The sequence below is a fragment of the Rhinolophus hipposideros genome (genome assembly GCF_964194185.1).
Source record: "Rhinolophus hipposideros genome assembly, chromosome: 5".
NCBI lineage: Eukaryota > Metazoa > Chordata > Mammalia > Chiroptera > Rhinolophidae > Rhinolophus > Rhinolophus hipposideros.
Genome location: NC_138051.1, coordinates 28,826,095 through 28,850,962, shown reverse-complemented (window position 1 = coordinate 28,850,962; position 24,868 = coordinate 28,826,095). Strand labels below are relative to the sequence as shown.

Sequence of the window (24,868 nt, the reverse complement as noted above, 5' to 3'; positions counted from 1 at the left end):
ATCTGCAATATAATACAAATTTTGAGGGGTAGCTGAGGAATCATTCATAAAAACCAATGGCTCCTCTGCAGCAATGTTTTCAGAACCTGTAACAGTATCAGGGGGCTGTTTATGCCAAATGACTTCAGACTACTATTTAGATGCTTATTACTGCTTTAAAAGTGTTTTGTAGTTTTGCTTCTCTCCCTTCCAGGCCATCGGGTCACTTGCTGCTCTGCTATGCTTCTGACCTTTGAGTACAGAACACACATGGACACTTTAAAATTGTGAATAAAGTAAGGATAAGTAGGCTGTGATTGAGGACTGGAGAGTCCATCCAATGAGTAAAACACATGCGTATTATAGCTGTTCAGGACTCCTTTCTGCTCCCTCTAGACCCCACAACGTTGCCCTGCAGTTGACCTCCAGATAAGGGAACTATCACTGCATGTTAGTCCCAAGATTACCATTTGCCTCTTCGATGGGAAAAGTCCACTGAAGATTGCAATAAGGATTGTTCCCAATAATAGGAGACAATAGGAATATTAAGGAAGGCAGCATACGGCTAGAGATGAAAAACAATCTCTGGCAATGGAAAGAACTGGGTGGGAATCCTGGTGTCCCCACATTCCAGATGGACAATTGATTTGTGGACAGGCCAACCTACTACTATGAGCCTTAGAGTCATGAGGATGAAAAGAGATAATGTAGGAAGGTACTTAGTGCATCACCTGGCAAAAGTCAGGTCAGAAAGGGCCAGGAAATTGGAATGCAGGTGCTTGCAGGTGTCAGGAAGGAAGACAAGTGGAAGCCTGAAGGGAAAGGGACTCGGGCAGAAAAGAAGCAGTAAAGGAAACATGCCATCCTGGCTTTACACAAAGAGGTGGACCTGTGTGTCTGCCTTGTGTAGACCTGAAGGCCTCACGGTGCCCCAGAGTGCTACAGGTGGTGGGGTGGGCTGGCACTCCCCACTCGCACCTTTGGGCTGGGAAAGTCTAGAGGGCTTGTCTCCCTTTTTTCCTGCTCTGATTAACGCTAGGTTGGTGGGCCTGGCAGGGAGGGGGAGACAGAGGAAGTCCCCACAGCTGTTCGCACCCACCTTAACCTAGTGAACAAATGAAGCTGCCCAAACAAAGCAGCCATCTGTCTAGGGGCCAAGCTAGGAAATGGTTACTTTCCTGGGTCTTAGCCCAGAAGGGAGGGCTGATTGGGGGAAGGAGAGAATGGCAGGGAAGCATGGGGCCAGGGAGGCTGCCCCCGTCCCTGCATGTCTTTTGGTTTCTGCCTCCAGCCCCTCCATTCAGCCATAGAGCACCCACCCACGGGGCTGGGGGTCGATAACAGAAACAAATGAGGTATAGTCCTGGATCCTGGAGCAAGACCTCCTGGTCCCTGGCTCCCTGCCTCCTGTAGCCCTCAGCTCCCTTTCCCACCAACCCCTCGCCCTACTTCTCTGAACCCGCGTCTCTTCTGCTCTCAGACTTTGTTCTGTTCCTGTCTTCACCAGACTCCGCAGTGTGTGCTCCCAGAGGGAAGCGATGCGGGCCGGGGGCAGAAAAGAGGGAATCCCGCTGACATCACTGCTCATTAGCATGTGTGACCTCATCAGGGGGCGGGACGATTTCCCCAGGTGTCTGGGGGGGCTTGTCGGGGATGGTATTTAAAGGGAAAAGCTGACAGTGCTGCTGAGTGAGGGAGCGGTGCTGCGAGTGGCGGGCTGCACCCCCACAGGCACGCCGATGCACACGGACATGGACGCCGACACGGAAACCACCGCACTCTGCCCCTCCGGCAGCCGCCAGGCCTCCCCCCCAGGGACGCCCACACCAGGTGAGACTGAGCTGGGCAGGTTTGGGCTGAAACCATGGGGGTGGGAGCTGAAGCTCTGGTGGGGAGGTCAGAACTAGGGGTTAAAGGAGCTTGAACCCAAACCGCAAGGAGGGAAGAGCAAGTCGGGAAGTGGGGAAACCTACCGCTCACACTGGGACTGGGCTGGACTGGGGGGGGCACGCGGGGGCGGGCAGCTAAACGCCCCCTCCCCCATTACTCCCAGGGCTTCTCTGGGGAAACTGCTGCTTGGCCCCCTAGGTCAACCTCATTCCCAAGAGGCTGGGACAGGCAGGAGGGAAGGGAAAAAGGGAAGGGGTAGCCCATAAGCCTGGGACTCATGGGCGGGAGGGCTGCCCTGGGGACCTGTTGTAAGGATTTCTTCTGGCTCCTGGAGGCCCTGGCTGCCGGCCAAGTATTGATCCTGGGCTATTTCCAGCCTCTCTCTATCCCCCTTTGTTGTGTCTGTCCTTCCTCCTGCACTTACCCTGCCCCGTGCATTGTCACTCTCCCTCTCACGGCCCCATCTCTCGATCTCTTGCTCTCTCGCCGTCGCCCTCTCCCTCCCCCCCTCCACCTCGCTGTGAACACACTATTCCCTAAGACTCACTGGGATAAAGGATTCTCACACACGCCATGCACTGGGGGGTGCTCACCTACAGGGCCACAGGAAGAGGCAGTCCCTCTCACGCACACACCCACGGAGACTGAACACACACATCTCAAAGAGCAGAGGCCCTTCCCTAGGAAGAGGTTCCCCACAAAGTTTTGACTACCACTACCCGCCCCCCAGGACCTGGGCAGCAGTTTCAGCTTCCAATAAGCTAGGGTTTGCCAGTACAGGAAGCAGGAGGGACAGAGTCTCCTGGTGGAAAGAACAGCAGCCCCTGGGCCACAGGCCTAGTCTGGGGGGGTGCCTATGTGTCAGTGTGAAGTGTGAGTGGGTGTGAAACTGCACACAGGTGCTTCCCCTGCATGGGGCATGTTTTGAACAGGTTGTGGCTGGAACCACTTTGGGCAAGCCATCAGGTCATCTCCTTGGAGCCCAACCAATGCAGGCTTCTGGGGGAGTTTCAGTATCGGAGGCCAGCTGAAAGAGTCTCAGCTTCTTCCGGGTCATGCTCATTGACTAGGCCTCCGAAAGTGGAGCCGCCAGGATTGAGCCCTCTGCAGGTGCGTAGGCACCCCCCACTCATAGCTTCCTTCTCTTTGCTTCCCAGAAGCCGATGCCACACTGCTGAAGAAGCCAGAGAAACTGTTGGCAGGGTTGGACCGGGGCGGGCCACCCCCCGCCCCAGGGGCCCCCAGACGAAGAGGCAGTATGCCTGTCCCCTACAAGCATCAGCTGCGGCGGGCCCAGGCTGTGGATGAACTTGACTGGCCACCTCAAGCCTTATCCTCTGGCTCCTCTGACTCCTTGGGCTCAGGGGAGGCAGCCTCCACCAAAAATGATGGCATCTTTAAGGTCATGCTGGTGGGGGAGAGCGGCGTGGGCAAAAGCACCCTGGCAGGCACTTTCGGTGGTCTCCAGGGAGACAGTGCTCATGAGCCAGAGAACCCAGGTATTTGGGGGATCCCTGCAGAGGTTGAGCCCTAGTCAGGGATGGAAGAACTCAAGACATGAGCAGCCGCTGGAGGCCAGAACCTAAGAGATGTTTCTCCAGTGCTTTCTGTGGCAACCTCCCTGGACAGGGGGGACCCAGCGCTGGGATCAGAGGCATCCCTAGTTACCAGGCCTCACAAGTGTTAGGAGCCTCCTAATGGACTCTATTTCTTGTCCTTATTTCCCGACAGAAGACACCTATGAGAGACGCATCATTGTGGATAAAGAGGAAGTGACTCTAGTTGTTTATGACATCTGGGAACAGGTGAGAACTGAGATGTGGCTGCAAGCACGGGATGAATCCTGGGAGGGCTGGGGATGGACAAAGTCTGGCTGAAGGCTGGTGAGATTGCAGGCGCTGGTTTCACCATGTAGTATCATCTCAGGGAGCAACGGCCACACCAGTGTGGTATCATTGCATTGAGAGCTGCTGTCTGTCTGTCTGTCTAAACCAGAGGAAAGTTAGGATCTGAATTTGACAAACCCTGTAGCCACAAGTCAGGCTGAAATTGACCCTATCCATACATTTTTCAGCCTGGAAGAGTCTGGACAGGACAAAAGCTCAGGGCTCTGGAATATTAGAGACAGGAAAAAACTGAAGATTTGTGAACATGTGGGCTTAAGTGGTTACTATGTAGAAATGAGAGACCAGATTACATATACTTGAGTAGCATTCATTTCCTAATTAAGAGTTTAAGCATCAGAAAGTAGGATGGGCTGCCCTACTCTAGGATCCTGTCTCCAATTCTCCCTGTGTAGCTCATGTTACTAACTTGTCCCTGCTTCACAAACACACCCTGGGTATGGAGATTCTGTCATTAGCTAGCTCTGCTGTTCTGAGCAGTGGCTTCTCCTTCACATTCTGATCCTCATGCTTGAGACGCAGGTGCTGGACAGGTTCTCTCATACCTCCAGCCCTGACATTTCATGACTCTCTCCCATCTGCAGGGGGATGCAGGGGGGTGGCTGCGGGACCACTGCCTTCAGACCGGGGATGCCTTTCTCATCGTCTTCTCAGTCACGGACAGACGAAGTTTCTCCAAAGTTCCAGAAACCCTACTCCGGCTCCGGGCTGGGAGGCCCCACCATGACCTGCCTGTCATCCTTGTTGGAAACAAGAGTGACCTGGCCCGCTCCCGGGAGGTCTCACTAGAGGGTAAGTATCCTGAACCTCATCCACACTTGCAGTCTCGGGGATCCTGTCCTTTCCATGTCACCTCTTTTGCATAAAGCCTTTTTACCCTCAGGTGCACAAACTTAATTGCAAGGGCAGACTCTCAATGCCACTTCCTAAGACCTTGAGAATCCCATCTCTTCACTTCCCCTCACCTCCTCTCCAAGGCCCCTTTCTCCCAACCCTCCCTCCACACGATCCCTGCCTTGTTCCCCTACTTGCCCCAATCCCTTTCCACTGCACTCCAACCTCACCGGTTCACCCTAGCCCCCGGCCCAGTGCAGCCCTGCGGGAGCCTGAACGCTCCCTTTCCGCAGAGGGCCGCCACCTGGCAGGGACACTGAGCTGCAAGCACATCGAGACGTCGGCTGCACTGCACCACAACACGCAGGAGCTGTTCGAGGGCACGGTGCGCCAGATCAGGCTGCGGCGGGGCCGGAGCCGCGCGGGGGGCCAGCTGTCAGAATGGGGCGGCCCGGAGGGCCCCGCGCCACCCGCACGCCGGGAGAGCCTCACCAAGAAGGCCAAGCGTTTCCTTGCTAACCTGGTGCCACGCAACGCCAAGTTCTTCAAGCAGCGCTCCAGGTCGTGTCATGACCTCTCCGTGCTCTGAGCCACGGTCGCCATGGTCACCGTGGTCGCCATGGTCACCAATCGCCACTCTCTCCGCCCGCCCCCTTAGCCCCGCCCCGTCCCCGTCCGGCTTCCTTCGTGAAGACCGTCTAGGAAACCAAAAACTCCCAGGACGCCCTTTTGCGACCGCGGCGGTCACCCCACACCCGCGCCTCCACGCGTTCCCTGTATAACCCCCGACCCCAGGGCGCCTAGGAGGCAGGATGCAGACCCAAGGGTGGGCTCGCCGCGGCCGGTGGGAGGGGCGGGTTCCGGCAGGCAGGAAGGAAAATCGTTCTGCAAGGTATTTTGTTTTTTATTACTTCGCGCTTGACCACCTCTCCTGTAAAGAGACCCTAAAAAACGAGAACTGAAAAAGTGCTTTGTAGACTCCTTTACAGGGTTTTCCACCTTTGTACTCTGCGCGAATATGCCTCACCTTTAAGAGATTCTTAAAGGTAAAGACACGGAGACCCTTCTTGGAGACTTCCTAAAATGTTCTGGCACTTATCTGCTGCACTTGTCCACTTTGCCTTTAAGAAGTTCTTAAAGGCAAGAGACTGGAAGTGCAATTCTTGAGAATTGATTCTATGATTTATCGTTATACCACGGCACTTCCCCTTTAAGGCTATTAAAGGTAAGGTGTGGACAGACTTTTGCCTTCAGATGCCAGCGTGAGGAGCTGAGCGGGTAGTAACCCTCCTTTAGCCAGGGCCCAGGAGGCCCTAGCTAGGGGCCACCCTGCCCTTTTCAATAAAGAATTTTTCTACTGCACTTATTCACTTTGACTCTCCGTTCTCAACACCCCCACAGAAGGGATAGATGTAGGAAACCCTGTTACATACAAGAAAATTCAGGCCCAGAGGAACAAGGAACTTAAACCTCTAGGGAGGCTCCAGAACTGACTGAGTCCTGGTGTAGTCAGCAGCCACGGGCCCTCAGATTATTGGGTCCAACTTCTGCCTTTGCAGACGAGAAAACAGGCCTGGGCAGAAGCAGGGACCCTCTAGAAGTAATTTATTATGTTAGTGCAAAAGTGATTGTGGTTTAAAAGGTTAAAAATAATTGCAAAAACCGCAATTACTTTTGCATCAGCCTACTAGTAACTTAGTAACACTGGTCCCAAGTCCCCGGACTCTAAGCCCCATCTCCTTACCCTACCGTACCCAGCAAGCAGCATGCAAGAGGCTACATTTAGTTTCAGGCGCTTTACTCAGCTATGACCTGGGCTGGTTCGAGTTGAAGCCCACATCCACGAAGGAGGCCCACCAGCTGGGGCATGATGGGGTCAGCCTGCACCTCCCTTGGCAGGGCCCCACCACCCCAGCTGTCACCTGCAAAGCCCATGTGAGAACTGAAGCTGTCAGTGCCTTCCCTAGTGACTCCCACGCCTGCTGCTGCCTGAGCCACGACTATGAACAAAGGGAACAGACATCAGCTCCCCTCACACTTCGACATACAATAGTTACCTGAGCACACAAGGGCCAGGCCTCCATCTCACCCCACTCAGGTTCCCGGAACTTGATGGAAAGAGGGATGAGATGTCCTCTGAGTCCTTGTAGCTGAGGAGGAGCCAAGGGAGACCAGCCCAGCATGAGATAATATGAACTCTGACACCACCCCTAGGACTTCATTCACTTTATCTGTTAATACTTTAATGACTATATAAGGTGTTAATACCTTTTTTTTTTCTTTTTTAACTCTGGAAGAAACAAAGTTTAAGTAACTTGTCTGAGAGGTTAATAAGCAAGCAGAGCTGGGATTCCACTTACGTCTGCTTGCTACTTAATGGTGATTTTATCCACCTTTGCATCTGAGGTTCCCCTTCCAGTAAGGATGGGGGTAAGAGGAAAAGGGACAGTAGAAATGCAGGCGACACCATGAGCAGGAATATGGGCAGTAGCTGTGGTGAAAGGGCCAGAGAAATCACACGGCTACAGTGGAATGAGCCAGCTCTCATCTTTGGAGACCATGCACAGAGGCAATTCAAACTTAAAATGCAGGAAAACACACTGGGCCCATGAAGAGACCAGATGGTTCTACAGTTGGGTTGAAACCTCCGGGACATGAAGAGGAGGGGTAAGAGACAAGCATGGAAAAGGTTTGAAGGCCTACTGCAAAGAACCTTCAACAATGACGGAGGAATCAGTGCCCAACTCTGAAGGCAGTGAGTCACTGAAGGTCTTGGCTTGTGTAAATGACATGATCAGGATGCGAAGAGGAGGCTGGGAGACGTGCGCAGGAGGCGAGCCCTGCGGAGCTGAGTGGAGGGGCCAATCACAGTAATATGCATGGAGAGCAATGAAGGACCATCCTGAGAGAGATGGCAGTGGGAAGGGAGACGCAGCCTGGGTCTGGGAGTCAGAATCGAGGGCATCTGGCAACTGAGTGGCTGGGTCTAAAGAGTGGGAGGAGTCACAGGTTGTTAGGGGGCAGGGAGTGGAAGAAGGTAAATGGCTCTGCTTTAGAGATTCTGAGTTTGAGATGGGAGAACATCTGAAGAGTTTCAGGAGTTTCCTGGACAGCTGGGTCTGAAATTCAGAACAAGCTGGGGCAAGACACAGAGATATGAGAAGAAGTAGAGCTAGAGGCGAGGGTGAGCTGCGGACTGGCTTTATGGACGTGTGGACTGTGCAGTTACACAGGGCCCTATGCTTAATGCTCTGCTGTCGCGGTTTTGAAATTCTTGAAACAAGGAAACCTGCATTTTTATTTTGCACAGGGACTTACAAATTACACTAAGGGAGATACTAAGGGAGAGGGTGCAATACAGGCTGGGATTCTTAGCCTCAAACCACACATGGGCTTTAGGGGTCTGTGATTCTTGTGAAGTGGTACAATCTGATGTCTTTGTGCAGTCATGCATTGGCCTGAGAATAAAGGTCACAAATTTTATCAGATTTCCAAAGGAGTCTGTGACCAAACAAATTACAAATCAGGTTGGCACTGATGGCTGCTGGGAAGGGAAACTGGGTGGGGGAAGGGCAAGTGTGGGAGGTTTACTTCTCATTGTACACCCCTTTTCTACTTAACTATGGCGTATTTTACCTGTTCAAAAACTAAATAATTTTAAACAAAACAAAGCCGTGGTACTCCAAAGAAAGAGGAGGGACCAAAGACAGTCCTGAGGAGAAGCAAGTGAAGAAGGTGGAGATGCGGCTGCCACAGGGGCAGTGGAAGAACTAGGACTGAGAAAGTAGAGGCTCCTTACTGCCGAGGGAAGGTCTTTTCTAGAGGAAGAGTACCACCAAACGTCAAAGGTGGCAAGAGGGGAGGGTTAGAGACAAGAAGGCCCAGTGCTTTTCATGTGGCAGAAGTCTGATGATGGCAGGACCTCCCCCATGAGGGGAGCCATACACACCATAGACGTCCCTTCCCCCAACTCAGCCAGTCCCATCAGCCGACCCATCTGTGTGTTCCCTCCAGACGCCTACAGGGAAGAGCTCAGAACAGAAGGAAACTGAAGCCAGGCTCCCGCCAGACTTGGGAGAGATGGGGTCTTCTTTGAGAGCCAGGCCATTTTTCTCCCTCCCTTTGATCAGGGCAAACTACAGCCAGGCCACTGATCTGGGCTGGTGTGAGAGACAGTAAAGGGCCCTGGGGCCTGAGTTACATGTGCCAGGTAAGGTCTCCTTTGCTCTTGTATTCCTCTTAACCACTGCAGTTTTGTCTTGGGGTTTGTTGCTCTTACCAGCCTAACCACTGCCAGCCCAATACCTCCACTCCCTCTGGCTCATAAGGCCTCCTCATTGGTCAAGAGCATAGACTGTGCCCTCCCGAGGGGCCGGAGGTGATGCCAGCCCCCAATCTTGGAAGGTATTCCTCTGCTCTGGGCCTCTGCTTACAGTTGGGCCATCAGGCCCTGCTGCATCTAACCTTCCCTACAGAGACAGGACCAGAGGCTGTCGTCTCTGAAAGACTGCCAGTCATGGAAGGACAATTTCATAAGCCTCCTGGGTTCAACCCTCACTCCCAGAAAGTCCACACATATGTACATCTTTTTATTTAACATAGTTCCAACCCACAGCAGTCTAAGTACATTTTTCCTGGACATTTTTATCTTTAGTCTACAAGTGCTTGTTTTCCTCACATACTGCAATATGCCAGTCACTGGGCTGAGGAAAACAAATACTTGTACAGATAAAACATTATCCCTGCCCTCATGTAGCTTACAACTGACTTGGAGAGATGGGACAAGGTGGTGACAGCATGACCATGCCCAAAACAGCAGCAAACAATACCACAATCTGACTATCTTACTGTGGTGACATCATGTCCTTAAAAAATGTCTAAGAATGGAAGAAACAAAATTTACAAGACATACTTTAGGAACCAGAGCTTGAAGCATACATGTATGCTATATATAGATGGAGGAAAGAAACTACATGAGCAAATGCACAGGAGAAATGGTGGGCAGCGCGCCCCATGACGAGGTCAAGACCCTCCCTGTCAGAAGGCAGCAACATTTGGGTGGATGGCACTGCCAAGTTGTCAAGGGGCCCGGAAACCAGACAAGAGCATCCTGCTTTAGTCTTTTATCGTCCTGGTGGCTCACGGTCCCTTTTCATCCATCTGAATCTTGATGCCATGCCTCCACAGCTTGGTGGCCTTATAAACTCAAGATATGAGTACAAACTCAATGGGGCCTTGCAGGCGTTTTGGTCAGCACTCAGGCCACTACTGCTTCCTGGGTGGAGGTCGACGGAGAGAAGTCAGTCTTAACCTCTCTGCCGTTCTGAACCTCAGCTCTCCCAACTATACAATGAAGATTAACAGCTACCTTCAGGATAGTTATGAGGACTAAACAAAAATGCAAATATCTTTGTAATTTGTCAAGCGTTATACAAATTAGTGGAAGCCATGTTGTTTTGCAACCTGTGTCCTGGTCCCTTATTGACACTCAGGCAGCTTGCTAACCTCTCAAAACAGTACCCCTTTGGAAATACAAATTTAAGTTGTGGTCTGCAAGGTCCAACATGCCCTCCCACGGGACTCACAGGTGACCCATTATTGGATTTGTTTTTTGGGGAGGATTGGGGGGAAGATAGGCAACTGAAGCCTAAGTGATGGTATTATACTGCAGTTTTCCACTTTTTGTTCAAATTATTAGGTTGGTGCAAAAGTAATTGCAGTTTAAAAGGTTAAAAATGCTTTTGCACCAGCGCAATTACTTTTGCACCAACCTAATATAACTTGTCTTAAGGCAGAGAACCTGTGATGATTTAAAATACTTATTCTGAAATGAAATTGCCAAAGTAGGAGACCAACAGTGGCAGGTGCTATAGGAACGCTTGGGGGACGTTAGGAGGGACACCAAGCAAAGTGGTCTAACAGAGGTGCTCTGGGCTTTGCCCCAGCCTGAAAAAGCAAAGGGCACCCGGTATCCTGAAGTTCCCTGGGGACTCACCTGGATCTTCAAAGCCATCTGGTTGTAATCTGATTACAGTTTCAGGCATTAAAAGAGACTGGGCAGTAGGATTTGTTTTCCTGAAAGCTAGGCTGGTTGTATATGACCCAGGATCTTGTGAGCCTGGGCCTTTAGCCCAGGAACAATGAAGGTTTATTTTCATCATTGTCCCACCCTCACTTTTCCCCCTGTAAATCTTGAGCGTTCTCTGAAGTTGGGGAGGAGAATGAGGTCAGGTAGAAAGTCAAGTGTGTAGGCATCCCGAGAAATGGGCATAATGACGGCAGTAGTCGGGACAAGTTCTGAGCCCTCTACAGGGATCATTTAATCCTCACATCCCTGAGACAGGCACTACCATTATTTCCTTCTTGCAGATCAGGAGTCTGAGTTAGAGAGGTGGAGTAGCACGCAAGCTTACTCAGCCAGTTTGAGACAGAAGAGAGATCTGAATCATGCAGCGCTGCTCCCAAGTGGGACTATTCTGCTACAGGGTTGAGGTTCCCTGGCTTGGATGGCCCAGGAACTGGGAGAAGGAGGCTAATTCTCAGCACCACTCATGTAAACAAGTAGGCTTCATGATGCTTGAAAGCTAATTGAAGCTCCCATCCTTTCTGGAATACTGACAGAGTTTGACAAGTCTCTGATTTCCAAGGTCATTGTTTCCTCCTCTGTGATTCAGCACCAACTGGCCTCTTTCCAGTCTTCAGGCACCTCATCCATCTACCCCATTGCCCTCAAAAATAACTGCTGCTTAATGGCTCTCCAGTAACTCCAGCCAACTCCTTAAGGGCTCTTGAGAGCAGATCATCTGGGGCAGCTAACAGAACTCATCCAACTTTTTTAAGTGATCTTTGATCAGCTCTTTCCTTGCCTCCACCTTCCCACATGATCTAAGTTGGCTGGTCTGCCTCACCTCACACAGAGCTCTCTCAACCAAGAGCATACTTTGAGAGCCAATCAGCTCTGGATATACGATGCAAAAGTTAGGAGGGAGAAGAAGGATGTTTGAAGCCAGAAGATTCAGGCACACAGCTTCTCAGACCAGAATTCTTTTCCTGCATCCAGCTCATGACTATTGACTTCACCTGGTTGCCATGGAAAACATCACTCTGGTAGATGGCAAGCAGCATTTTAGACAGAAAGCATCACAGGCTACCATGGTAACACTAAAAAGAGTAAAACTATCTCCTCTCTTGAAGGGGTGAGGAAGAATGGATGAAGCTGCCAGGGAAGGCAGGCTAGAAGGGACAACCTTTGGAAAGCCTGGCTTCGACTTGAACAGAGAGGGAATGAATTCAACAGATATGTAATATGTGCAAAGCAAAGCAATAATGAAAAGGACACATCCATGACTGGCCTTATCAGGCTCTAACTATCTGGTAATAGAATTTATAAAGAACTATAAGTAAAGGCAGAGTAAGACCTGTAAGAGGGCAAAGAATACTAAAAAGGGAAGTCAACTTCAACTAGGAAAGCTACGGTCTTAAAGGGCTAGATTTTGACCAGCAGAAGAGGGACAAGAAGAGAGAAGATGAGCAGACATGAAAGTGGAAAAATTCTGAATATACTGAGAGCCCTGGGTATAGAGACAGAACAAGTGACACTTTTCCATGTCTCCGAGGCTTTGGCTTCCACAGTAGTGGAGAGGCAGGTTAGGCTTGAGATGCAGGGATCTGAGGCTAGATGCTTGGATTGGAATCCCAAACTTGCTAACTATAAACTGAGGCAAGTTACTTAACCTCTTTGGGTGTCAGTTTCTTCATTTACAAAGTAAAGATAATAAAAAAGAATCTACCTCAGAGGGTCCCTGAAGAGTTAAATGATTCATTCAATACATATAAAGTGATTAGGACAGTGCCAACCCCCCAACAAATCCTGCCTAAAAGTACACCACCTCCTACCACCTTACTTTTTGGAGCCAGGATAGTTTCTTTTTTTTTTTTTTAATAGAGAAAATATTGATTTTGACTTACTCAAATACGAGTCTGATCACACATGGTCCAAGAACATTCAATTAATAAACTCAAAGAAACAGATGTTAAAGATTGGTCTTCAAACATTACAGCGGACGATGCCATGCTTGCCTATGATCTCACCCACATAAAGCCACATCCACATCTCAGGGGCCACCAAACCATTCAACAGAGCTGCCTTACTGTGAGCTGTTTGAAGCTACCAGTTTGAGTACTATTTTTTTCAAACTCCCAATAGGTATAGGGATCTCAGCAGGACTTGGAAAAACATTGGCAGCTCAATGTTGGCATAGTGCCAAAACGTGGCCAATCAAGGCTTCAAGTCACAGCAGTGTTTACCAGTGCCAGGGCCTTCTCTGCAAGGTTACCAACAAATTGGACCATGGTTCCAGGATGGCCAGGATACTCTTCTAACTGTTCAAGTATTACTTCCTGAATCCCAATGTCAAGAACACAGTAGTTTAAAGAACAGGGAGGAAATGCCACTGCCCTAGAGAAGACAGAAGCATAGGCTATATGCCAAGTCAGGTGAAAATCCCATTTAGAATTGAGGACTAGTGGAGAAATGTTAACTATGCTGGGAAAGGACTGGGTCAGTCTCATCTCTACCCCAACCGTCACCACCATGCTCAGGCAGGAGAGTTTGCGGGAAGTTTCTTTTACTTTAGGCTGGGCCCTGAGGCTATTTACTGCCCCCTTCACGCCAACCACCCCCAATAGAGGGATGAGTAACAAGATGGCACTGAGTCATACACAGACACCGGCTACACAGTCACAGTACATGGATTAAGGCTAGAGAAGCTGTCTCAGGTATTTCTTCACTTCCACATTCTCTCTCTCCCAGCAAGACGATGTATGAGGAACTAAGACCAGCGGGCAAAGAATAAGCGAGGTGGGAGGAACAAAGTGCAGGAAGCCCAAAGCAGGTACCTATGGGAACATAAGGAGACCAAACAGACATGGGGGCCCACTGAGGAGGGCAGGGAGGCAAGGCCTGTGGGTATTCATAGTTTGGAGGAGTTCAAGACTGCCATGAGGAGGCCTGCCTGGTCCATAGCTTCAGGATGACTAACAAATATAATCCACACTGTGCTTCTCAGGATGCATTAGCAGCCAAATCAATACCTATAGGGGGACTGAGCCGTCGCCAACTGTTCCTAAAAATAATGCATTCTCCTTCCCTTCCTCCAGGTCGAGATCAAACTAGGATACAGAAGGGGTGGGGGTGGCAGCAAAGGAAACAGTAGCTAGTGAGACTGCAGCAGCCTAGTAGAAGAATCAAGAGCTAGGTCTGAGTCCCAGTGGACTTTTATGCCAAACAGGCTTCATGTACTAAGTACTTCAGTGTTAAAAGCAACCCCAGAAGCTAACATCACCAAAAGCCCATCACTGTGCTTTAGAAGTCTGAGAGCTGACAAATTAAAACCTAACAGCAATTATCCATATTTTTAGCATGACAATAAAGTCTTAACATTTTGTTGCCATAGAGACCAGTAAAGAATGGAGGAGCCCCACAGAGCTCTGCCCCAGAACCTCAGACCTCCTCCTCTAGGCGGATTCCTAGCTGGTGAGGCAGGTTCTGGCAGGGTCCCTGGTTATAAGCCTCACAAAAGCAGGCAGAGGAAGGTGTGCCTCCCCTTTGGCTGGGCCATTCCTGGAAGACTCAGCTCCCTGGAACTCACTGGTCCCAGGCAGAGCTATACAGAAAAAGGTGAGGTAACTGGGAGAGGAACTACAGGAGACTTAAGGCCCGGGGAGTCCTGATGTCTGATGCCCAAACCCCTTCAGATACTGGACTGGGATTTCTACTATGAAGAGGGATAAAGGTGGTACATGGAGGCCAATGGCAAGAACGGGGAGCTTGGGAGGCTTCTCTGGCACTTAAGTTCCTCAAGATCGCGAAACACCCCTAGAGGAAGGTGCAGAAAGTGGTACTGTCACACTGCCACCTGGTGGAATGACAATATCTGTCCTTAGGCAGAGTGAAAGAACCTGGAAGCCTGTCCAGTGGGCAGGGAGTTTGGGAGATCGTCAAGATGAACACAGACGGAGGAGACCTGGGCCAAGAGCATAATGCAGATACAAATGGAGAACTCCGCCCAGGTATGCGCCTTTTGTCCATATGCCTTTCTAAAGAAGGTTAGATAAAATTAAAAGAAAAAAAAGAAAACGCAATGGCATCACAAATGTTTTATATTCCTAAAGCCATTCATGGTTTTGGCTCACAAGAAGTTAACTCAGACACAAGTGAGACCACACACATATGGGTAGCAGCCGCCACACCAGCAGGGCTTGCCTCTCGTACAAAGTTTATGTATATACATATATATATGTTTATGTACACAGACACAAGGGTATCAAATCCAGTGAGAAGTGCTCACACGTGCCCAGGTAGGGGACAGGAGCGGCTTTAACGCTGCGGTTCAGCCCACAGTAGAGGCACACCCTCCCTCCCTGGACCAAAGGAAGGACCTGGGAGGAAGGACAACTAACTATATAAAGGAAGATGGGAGACACTGGAAAGGTACACCCATCTTTTGCTAAACTCCTGAATGCCCTTATGACATCCAAAATGCCTGGTAGGACTGATCATTCTCCTAGCTCCCAGCAAAAGGCTGCGCCCATAGTAGTTCTGGCCCCAGCCTGAGGTCTAAGGCAGGCTTCACAATGCACGTACATGCTCCTGCTATCTTCCAGGGCCCTTCAGCAGCAAGCCAGCACCTTTAAGGTTCACCCCACAACTCCCAAGTCCTCTTGGACCAGAGGGCCTAAGGGTTTTCCTTGACAAAATTGCAGGGTAAAGGTATAGGAAAAGGAGAGAAGTTAGTTCCTTCAGTTAATGCCCTATGGCCTTTCCAACAGAGGAGGAATCGAGGAATCACTAAGAGGTGGTTGGAAAGGCAATGAAGATCATCCCAGGAGACAATATACATGGAGAAATAGGTGTTCAGTAACTCTTGCTCTCTTTGACTAGCAGTTGCTCAGCAGAGTCCATTTCCAGTGGGGCAGGAGCGCTTCTTGGTGTCTAAGGGTGGCCCCAATTCCCCCAGAGTCAATGTCCACGCCCTCAGGATGGCTTGGTCCACAAAATGGAGAGAAGAGGCCGTAGGAGGGTAAATGTGGAGAGGGAGTGGTAGGACCCAGAGGCACAAGGAGGCAGTGTATTGTGCCACTGATTTACCTGGGGCAAGGAGAAGAGGTAAACGGAAACCAAAAGAAAGAAAATAACCAGAGACTAAAATGAGCTAGGTCCCGAGACTCACATGGTCTGAGGGGTAAAGAGGCTGGAAAGCTGGAAGCACTGGGAGGCGAGTGCCTGAGAGGCGAGATTCAGGGCTGGACTCAGAGCTGGAACAGAGAGAGGCCAAGTTAGTGAGCACAGAGCATTCCTTCTTCCCAAGCCCCTACCATTCTCTCCCTTTCCCAAATCCAAGTCTACCAGTCAGAGCTGCTGGGTTCAGGGCCCCTAAGGGGACTGCTCCATTCAGCTGCAAGGCAGCAGCTTGGGCGGCGGCGGCGGCAGCAGCAGCAGCTGTGCTTGGCAGCTGGATTCCAGAGCCTAAAAGGGAAAGAAACAGTGGGGTTCAGTTCCAACCCTTGATCTACAATTCAACCCCATGTTCTTCACTCTGCAGAGAAACTCTACCTTCTGCCAATTTGGCCATGAGCTGCAAACGTCCACCTGCTGATCCCAGCTCCAGCTCCTGGTCTCCATCAGGAAAAGTAATATCTGTGCCACCATCCAGTCGCTCAGTCACATGGCCAACCCTCATAGGCCGACCAGCAAGCTCAAAGCCATTCAATTGTTCCAGGGCCCGCCGGGCACACTCAGACTCAGAGAACTACAAGAAACCCAGGCCGTTATCAGTCACCTCTTGGCCACAGACATGCTCTCAAAACCTTCCTAACGCTCCTAGTCCTACTATCCCAGGAAAACTGCATGTTCACTGTGGTACAAACTTTTCTTTTCCAGGGAATGTGCCCTAAGACCCCTAAAATTATTCTCTGAAAAGGACCTTTTCCCACCAACTCAATAGCAATTACTTTCCAGTCTTCCAGCTCCACTAAAAACCTAACAATGCAAAAAGTCTCAGGTGTAGGGAGCTGAGCCTGACAGGTTGTTTCACAAGTGGGCATATAAAACGGAAATAAGACAGGCAGAGAGCCAAGGCTCCTGGTCTTTATTTCAGCCCTTAGGACCAGTAAGTTTCAGTTCTCAGTTAAGAACAGGAATCTAGACCTCCAGAGCCCAGCCTTAGGAAGGAACACATCCTGGTGCTGAGAGGAAGACTACACCCCGCCCACCCCCACCCCCGCACGCCCAGCTCCACTGCAGTGCTGCTGACTCAGTGACCTGCTAACCAGAGCGCCTCTACTCTCTCGTCCCTTTCATCAGTAACACCAGCAGAAGCCTGGCATAAAGAAGATTCCCAGTCTGCTGTTCAAGTGGCAAGGGTGTTGACCTAAAAGGCAGCAATACAAGGGCAAAAAGGCTGCAAAGAAGCCTTTCCGCATCTGAGTCACAAGGGAACTAGAAAAGGTACTTGCCACCAGCAACACCACAGCTGGCTTTGTTTACTCTGGTATTACCGGCCCTAGGGCCTGGCATGCGCTACTGACAGTTTCTAGACAGGTGGTGTAGGTGGCCTGCCTTTACTGGATACTTCTGAGGTGAGCAATTGCCCTGGATGAATACAACCTACCTCCCCTCTGCCCTGCAGGCAACTGTGGGGGTGTATGGTGCCTGGATTGTGCCCAGAAAATATCAGCTTCTATCAGACTTTGTGGCTGGCAGACAGTCCTCAGCCTGGAATGGAGTCACATGGGGCTGGAAGAACCAGTCATGGGAACTGGAAACAATTTTTTTGGAGCGTCAGGCAAAGGTGAGGCTTTCCCACTATTGGTGGCCTCACTATTCGCCCTATACCGTGTTTCCCCAAAAATAAGACCTAGTCGGATGATCAGTTCTAATGCGTCTTTTGGAGCAAAAACTAATATAAAACTTGGTCTTGTATTATATTATACAAGACCTGGTCTTATGTTATAGTAAAATAAGACTGGATCTTATATTAATTTTTGCTCCAAAAGACGCATTAGAGCTGATTGGCCTGCTACGTCTTATTTTCGGGAAAACACGGTAGTAGTATTTAAATATAAAGATACTTCTCGATGGAAAAACTGCTTCAAACAGGATAGCACCAGAGGGAAGTAGTATGTAATTTCCTATTCCCATCCATAGTGAAAATATACCAATTCTATGAAGCATGTCTATAAAAGCCCACACCTAACCTCCCTCATGTCTTTTAGCTGCAGCCTAGAACCACTACTATTACCCAAAGTGCAAGCTGCAGCACCAGGAAAGCTGGCCGGACTCCTGGACACTGACACAGTACAGAAGCAAAGCCAAGATCTCACACAATGCACTCATCTCAAGGGGCAAGAGGGCTAGTCCAACCTCCAGGCACCAAGATGTATGGGTCATTTAGATAGCTCCTAAAGAAGGATGAAGCTAAGCTGCAAAAGCAGACAAGTGGAGAAACTCAAATTAAAATAAACAGGTTAAAGACTAGAGACTCACCGTAATGAAACCATAACCTTTAGAGCGGCCTGTATCTGAATCCTTCATCAGGACAATATTATCAATCTGCAGAACGGGGAAAAATTATCAATAATCTTTTGGCTAATCCACACCTTTGATCTTTCCTACTCAGATTGATCTAAATACCTCCAACTTTCTAGCCATCAATTCTCTCTCTCCAAACCTTTTTTTAAGAGACAAAAGCCATCCCTTTCCAAAATACCTTTTCTGACTAATTTTACTTAATCTGAACCCCATTATTTGATTTCATGTTGCCTGACTCATTTGTCTAGTGGGCAGTCTGAATACAGAGATGGAGCCTACATTTCCCAGCATGGACCCATATGCCCATTACAATGTATTCAGTGGGTTAATCGTAATCAAACAGCACGAAGAGGAACACCCACCCTCCCTACTTTTTCCAATTCCTTTAAGAGGTTTCCCTCACTTTCTACTCACTTTGCCAAAGGGCTCAAAGATGCCCCGGAGCATGTCCTCAGTGATATTGAAGTGCAGAGAGCCCACATAGAGGCGCATTGGTCCACCACTGCCCTTCTGCAGGTTGTTGGCCATAGCTGCCAGTCGGTTTTTCTCAGCCTGGGGAAGGAGAAAACGCTGGGCAGGTCCAACACTTCCTACCTTCAACCTCCTCTTCTCATGTCAGTTTCCCAGCCTACTCACCTGTGAGGCCTGTACAATGATAGGCACGCCCAGCAGCCGCTGCCCAGTCAGCCCAATGGCCAGGGGCACAGACTGGATTTCACAGAATTCCACGTAGGCAATCCCCTTAGAACGACGTGAGTTCCGGTCTGAGATGATACGTACATCACGCACCTATGCAGAGCAAAAAGCAAATCCTGAGTTGGGCATAAAGTGGGATGGGTAGAAGAGAGTCTACTCAGATGAAAACTTAGCGGGGGGGAAGGTTACCTTGCCAATAGCAGAGAAAAAGTCCTCCAGGTCTCGAGGCCGAATGCGGGCAGCTAACTGCATACAGAAAACTGTTCGGGCATCACGCTCCTCGGGACTCAGATTATCAATTGGCTCCCTAAAGAATGAGTACAATTATGAGACCACCCCCCTAATCAGTACTTGGTCATCGTTCTTAGCTACCCTCAACTACTACACATTCTTATAGTTTGGCTCAAAGAGCTTTTCATACCTCACAATCCCAAAAAAGTACTCATTATCAACTCACCTGACTGGGCTCTTCTCTCTGAAGTGAGGACTCTTACTGTGTCCATACCTACGCCTACAGAATAGAGAAAAGTGAAAATCATGTCACCCAACTTTATTTGCATTGGTCCAATGCTGGGTCTTTCATCACGAGAAAACCAGATGCCAGCACCTCGTCTCACATGTGAATTCTTACTACCATTTTTCTAGTGCTGGGTCTCCTGCCTATCACAGGTTATAAGCACCCTCAGGCAGGGACGACAGTGCATGTTTTACCCAGATCACAATACGAAGGTGATCTTATTAGCAAAAGGTGATACCCAGTGGCAAGTGGTGGACTCCTGTAGCGAACACGATCCTCACGCCGCCTGTCTCGACTTCGGGACTCACTACTATGTCGACGATCCCAGCTACGGCTGCGGTGACGACGCTGCCGATCTCGACTGTTTCTCCGCCTATGCCGATCCCGGTCCCGACTACGACTACGGGTGGTAAAAAATTATTTAGTTGGTCAAAGAGCCAACCAACTTCTTCTGGCCTTTAATGTATAGCTTTCCCTGGTATCTTTCCATTTATAGCAATTCCCAAAACCCAACAGCCCCAGAATGACTGACCTGCGCTTTCTATCCCTGCTTTTACTATGGCTCCGACTCCTCTTCTTCCTGTAAAAGAAGAGTATAAATTCTTATTATTGCAAAGGTTTCACGATCTCTCCCAAGTAAAAGGAATGACAGTATAGCCAGGGTGAAACAGAAAGCAATAAAGGACCAAAGCCCAGAAGATGATCTAGTTCATAGCAATCGCAAAAAACTAAGTTACACACAGCCCTGGACAGTGTTGGGCATCTGAAGCGGCCATGTTTTCCCTAAAGCCAAGCAAAAGCTGGCGTTTCCCAATCTGGGGTCCGCTTGCTATTTTCCTCAAATGAACTATATCAATGCTGGGACTGATCCACAAATTTACACTGCAAAGCTCAGAGTACATCATCATTAAACCAAGTCACCATTATTCCCATGACCCAGTGGAGCCATTACTAAAAGTCAGCAGTCTTAGAAGCCACTACCTCCCTGTTCTGGCTGTTTCTCCAATGGACATAGTTATTTCCCTTCCCAAGTTGCCAACCCATTTCCTCACGCCACACTCACTTGCTTGCCTCCCCACTGGTGCTGCTGCTCCCACTGCCACTGTTGCCAGTGCTGGGGGTGGTGTTTCCAGGGCCGTCTTTTTTAACCTCTTTGCTTTGCTGCTCATCCTAAGGGGTTCACCAGGAAAATGTCACAGGGTTCAAGGTGGCAAACACAAAGATCCCATTGGACACAGAAAGAACAAAAGTGGACAAAGAAAAAAGCTCATGAAATCCAGGCTCTCAATTATCTAGTCAATTTTTGAGCACCTGGGATCTCCTAACAAAGGAAATAAGAGAGAAATGGAAGAAACTACCCAAAAAGAAGAGATCAGAGTGATAGATTTTGATGTCAAAACTTTAGCTACCCAACATCTGTTACACTGATATCTATTTCCCAGGAAAGTGAGAAATCAGTTAGGTTTGAGGTATAGTGATTTTCTAGTGTGTTTTTGGGGGCTATGAGCAAAGTATTCGTTCCCACATTATGTGGCGCGCCCCCTCCCAGTTTTGGGGGCCCTCTCTGAAAGCATGGCCCTTGAGTGGAGGTCTGTAGCACAGCTTACTAAAAGACTATCTTTTATGAATAGCCATTGTACATAACAAATAAGAAGGAAAAGAGGATTCACAAAATGTTGAAACCTATGATCCACAAATGCTTTTTCTAACCCGATTCCAGCAGTAAGGTGGGAATGTTACCTCTTCTTTTTTGTAGGGAGCCTCCAGCATGGCCTCGATCACTATATCAAAGTCATCAGATGCCATTGTAGCAGATCTGAGAAGAGAACATCAATTGATAAGAACCTCATTTGTATTCTTCCTTCTCTTGCAGCACCCTATCTTCCTTCCCCACCAAGAAAGACTTCATAATGTAGTTCTGTTTCATGAACTCAAAAGGAATCTTAACAGCTGTTGCTTACCCTAGGTTTATTTTTTCACCTTACAGATTTGAACTAGTTCTGCTTAGTGGCTTAGAATAGGTCAAGGGTCTAGAAGAAAACTGAGTATCTAAGAAGAGACAAAATACAATACAGACCCTGTCCTGTGAAGAGAAAATGTTGGTACTCAAAATTACCATTCACTTTATTATGGCCTCCATTCTACTGTTCAAAATTCTGAATACCTGTTTTAAACTAAAATCATAGAAATAGGCACATATTTCCAATAAAAAGGTAAAGATACAAGACTGAAAACATGAGGAGCAAGAAAAAGCAACACCAGAATAATGTAGATTTGCCCTAAGCTCTTCCCCACATCCCCCACCCAAACACCAATTAGGGGACTCATTAAGCATTTTCCATACAATACCAATTAGAGTTTAGGTAACTCTGATTATGATTTAAGACAGGCTTAACCAATCCCACTTTGAAGCCTTTCTGTCTAGCCAGGCAGGGTGAGACTTCTCGCCTCCCCCAAGCTTTCACACCTAGCAATCGTCTTTCCCAAGTATGTCCACCACACGGGCTGTCAAACAAGAAAAACAGAAAATACCAAACAAAATCAACAGGATAAATTACTCAAAAATTACTGGTCTGAAATTATTGATGTACACAACATAGATGAATCTCAAAATACTTAGACTGAGTGAAAGAAATCAGACACACAAACAAAAAAAGAGTACATACTCTATGATTCCATTTATGCATTTTAAATTCTAGAAAATGCAAACTAACCTGTAGGGACAGAAAGCACATCAGTGGTTGCCTAGGAATAGGTGAAAAGGGCCTAGGAGAAAAGGATTACAAAAGGGAACAGCAAACTTTCGGGAGTGATGGTTTCATGAAACCATTCATGGGTGTTATACATATCAAAACTTACTAAATTGTACTTTTTCTTTTTTTTTAAGGAGGGCGCAACTCACAGTGGCCCATGCGGGGTTCAAACTGGCAACCTTGGTGTTATTAGCACCGTGCTCTAACCAACTTAGCTAACCCGCCACCTCAAATTGTACATTTTAATGTGTACAATTTTATGTCAGTTATACCTTAATAAAGCTGTCCAAAATCCCCAGGTAATCTGAAGAATTTCTATGCTAGAAGGCAAATCATAATCAGACTTTCCATATCCACAAGAGCTTTGTCCCTTTTAAAGCAGCTAAAGCATCACCCAATAATGCTGTCCTTGTTGCCCTCAGAATCCACAGCCTATCTGATGATTTAATAATATGAATATAAAAATTATATTAAAAATACAAAATATACAAATGAGAGTAATCATTAATCTTACCATTTATAGTACCTAATATTGCTAGACATGTGACAGAAATAAGACTCTTGGAAACAGCAAAATGATAAAAATTACTTGGAAATAAATCTAAAGCTTAAAATGGAAATCAAACCAAAATCAAACAGATATGTCTAAAATCCAGTAAACTCAATCTCTTATAGTAACACCTTACATTTATTTAGTAATCAAAGGTAATATATGCTATGGCCAGATATCAGATCCACGCACAGATGAAAAACATTGTGAGCTGCTGAAGTCAAGTTCAAATGGAGGAGCTGACTCTTGAGTAGTCTTCCGACTCTAGCCTAATGTACCATTCATTATATCAGCTTACCTCTCTTATAGTTTATAACTTAACCTTAAAGAAAACTTAAAAAAGAAAAATACACAGCACATCAAGATGCCCATCTTCAAATATACTCATTTGGAAAAATCAATATTCTAATAGGTTTATCAAAAGAATCAGTCCCATTAGCCACACTTTATTGTGTGGCTTCTAAATATGAGACATGTACACTATACCTTTCAAAATATCAGAAGCCAGGCTCATTGTAACACATGCTATTTATCCTATTATGGAAAAAAGGTTCTAAAAAGAAAAACTTCTCATCTTCAAACTGTTCCTTTCAGTCATTTTGGCTGCCAAGTTTATGCAAATTTTCTAAGTTCCTGTTTATTTTTTACAATCTGCCTCTTCCTCCCTAAATGAAACGCTCCAGATTTCAAGAATTGTTCTTTGGTAAGTACAGGGTAGGGGTAACTTAAAACACAGACACAAAATATTTCACTTAACAAGTGAACCTCCCATGTATGGAGTAAAGTGTTTAATCAGACTCAGAAACGAACTGATTTAAGCACAGACATATACATGAGCACATTTTGAAACTTGCAGTCTCACTGGGTTTAGTGTAGCTTTCTAAATGTCCTGAAAGCAGCAAGTCTCAAACACTGCATTTTCAGACTGGTAGTTTTCAAACACTCTCCACGTCCCAACTTATGGGTCAGGCTGCATTCGATCGCAACCATTAAGACACTACACAGCTGTCTTCCATCCCTGCTGCAAAAACTGCATTAGGGATCCACAATCATGGCAGCGCCTGGACCTTGTCATAGTACAGCCAAGACCTAAGCCAGCACTTAGGCCCCACTGCTGCAGGGGCAAAGGAGGATGAAGAACCACTATCAGCCCAGATCAAGACAGAATTCATCAAGCGCTGGAGTCCCAGGGGTGATGGTAGCGCCATCTCCTGGGTCCGGTCACTGAGCTGGGTACAAATATCTCCAAACTGAAGGCAGCTTGATTAAGAACAGGAACAATGAGAAAGATAAAAACATTCCCCATGTTGTGTGCAACAAGCGAAAGATATGCTTTAAAAAGTGGTCCTATAAGTAACCGATGGGCACCATCTCTGCGAGGGCCAGTGTCCCAATGCTAAAACCTCTTATGTGGCCTCACTATCCTCATTCACCACGGAAAGTGTCACAAAAGGAAAGCGGGAAAAGCCCATAGAGGCCAACATAGTGAAACTAGTCTTCCGAATACTGAGGAAGAAATCTCACTTCCCTCATCTCTCTCTGAATGGTGGCCCTAGGGGCCGAAACCCGATTCTCTCGGGCCGCAGTGGGTCGATGCTCCCTCCCGGGTGTGGGTGACCCTAAACAAGGCTGCGGGATTTGGAAAAGGATTCAAGTCGCTGGGACCCTTCAAACAGCGTCTTCATCGGTAAAGGATACAGCCACGTGGGTGACGATCCCTAAAATCCCGCCCGTGGGCTACATTTAGGTAACGCACATTTCTAAATCAAAGTAAACAAAAAATTTTAATTTAAAAGTTTGTCTGCTTCTGCTCTTGACGCCATTTTCTGCCTGTGACGTCATGGGAAGCGCCGTGCGGCAACGTCACGCATAGGTGACGTTGCGTGGGGGACGGGGTTAGGGGTTTCTCACCAGTTCCGGGTCCCCGCAGGGGGGGTCCCGGTTTTCTCCGTTCCTTTGGGCGCTGGAGGGCGCGAAGCACGACTGACTTTCAGAGACTTGGCAGTTAAAGCAACACTGCAACCGGAGCTGCTCCTCTTCCCCCAAAATGGCGGCAGCTCCGCTGTCTTCCAGAACTTTCCCCAATCTGCGCAGGCGCTGAAACATTCAGGAGGTGGAACTAATCTCACTGGTTTCGCGGCAACACTCCGAAGT

General features: G+C 48.2%; 2 protein-coding genes across 9 annotated transcripts; one reads left to right on the top strand and one right to left on the bottom strand.

Annotated features, from left to right (window-relative positions):
• The first annotated feature begins 429 nt into the window (after nt 1–429).
• Nucleotides 430–5,971, top strand: REM2 (RRAD and GEM like GTPase 2). The gene is made up of 5 exons (XM_081050225.1): nt 430–1,809; nt 3,027–3,368; nt 3,601–3,674; nt 4,358–4,565; nt 4,901–5,971. Exons 1-5 carry the CDS (start codon nt 1,719–1,721, stop codon nt 5,194–5,196), a joined length of 1,011 nt encoding a protein of 336 aa, XP_080906351.1. The 5' UTR covers nt 430–1,718; the 3' UTR covers nt 5,197–5,971.
• Nucleotides 5,495–24,802, bottom strand: RBM23 (RNA binding motif protein 23). Of its 8 annotated transcripts, none has more exons than XM_081050215.1 (14): nt 24,626–24,797; nt 21,152–21,227; nt 20,475–20,581; nt 19,944–19,991; nt 19,650–19,811; nt 19,352–19,405; nt 19,084–19,201; nt 18,835–18,987; nt 18,613–18,750; nt 18,154–18,219; nt 16,222–16,417; nt 16,015–16,134; nt 15,839–15,923; nt 5,495–6,757 (listed from the first exon to the last, which is right to left on the bottom strand). In XM_081050215.1, exons 2-14 carry the CDS (start codon nt 21,215–21,217, stop codon nt 6,661–6,663), a joined length of 1,410 nt encoding a protein of 469 aa, XP_080906341.1. In that variant the 5' UTR covers nt 21,218–21,227; nt 24,626–24,797; the 3' UTR covers nt 5,495–6,660. The 8 variants fall into 8 exon arrangements, with proteins under 8 accessions (XP_080906341.1, XP_080906340.1, XP_080906343.1 ...); XM_081050214.1 differs by lacking the exon at nt 24,626–24,797 and adding an exon at nt 23,782–23,925; XM_081050217.1 differs by lacking the exon at nt 24,626–24,797 and adding an exon at nt 23,577–23,597.
• Nucleotides 24,803–24,868: the final 66 nt, after the last annotated feature.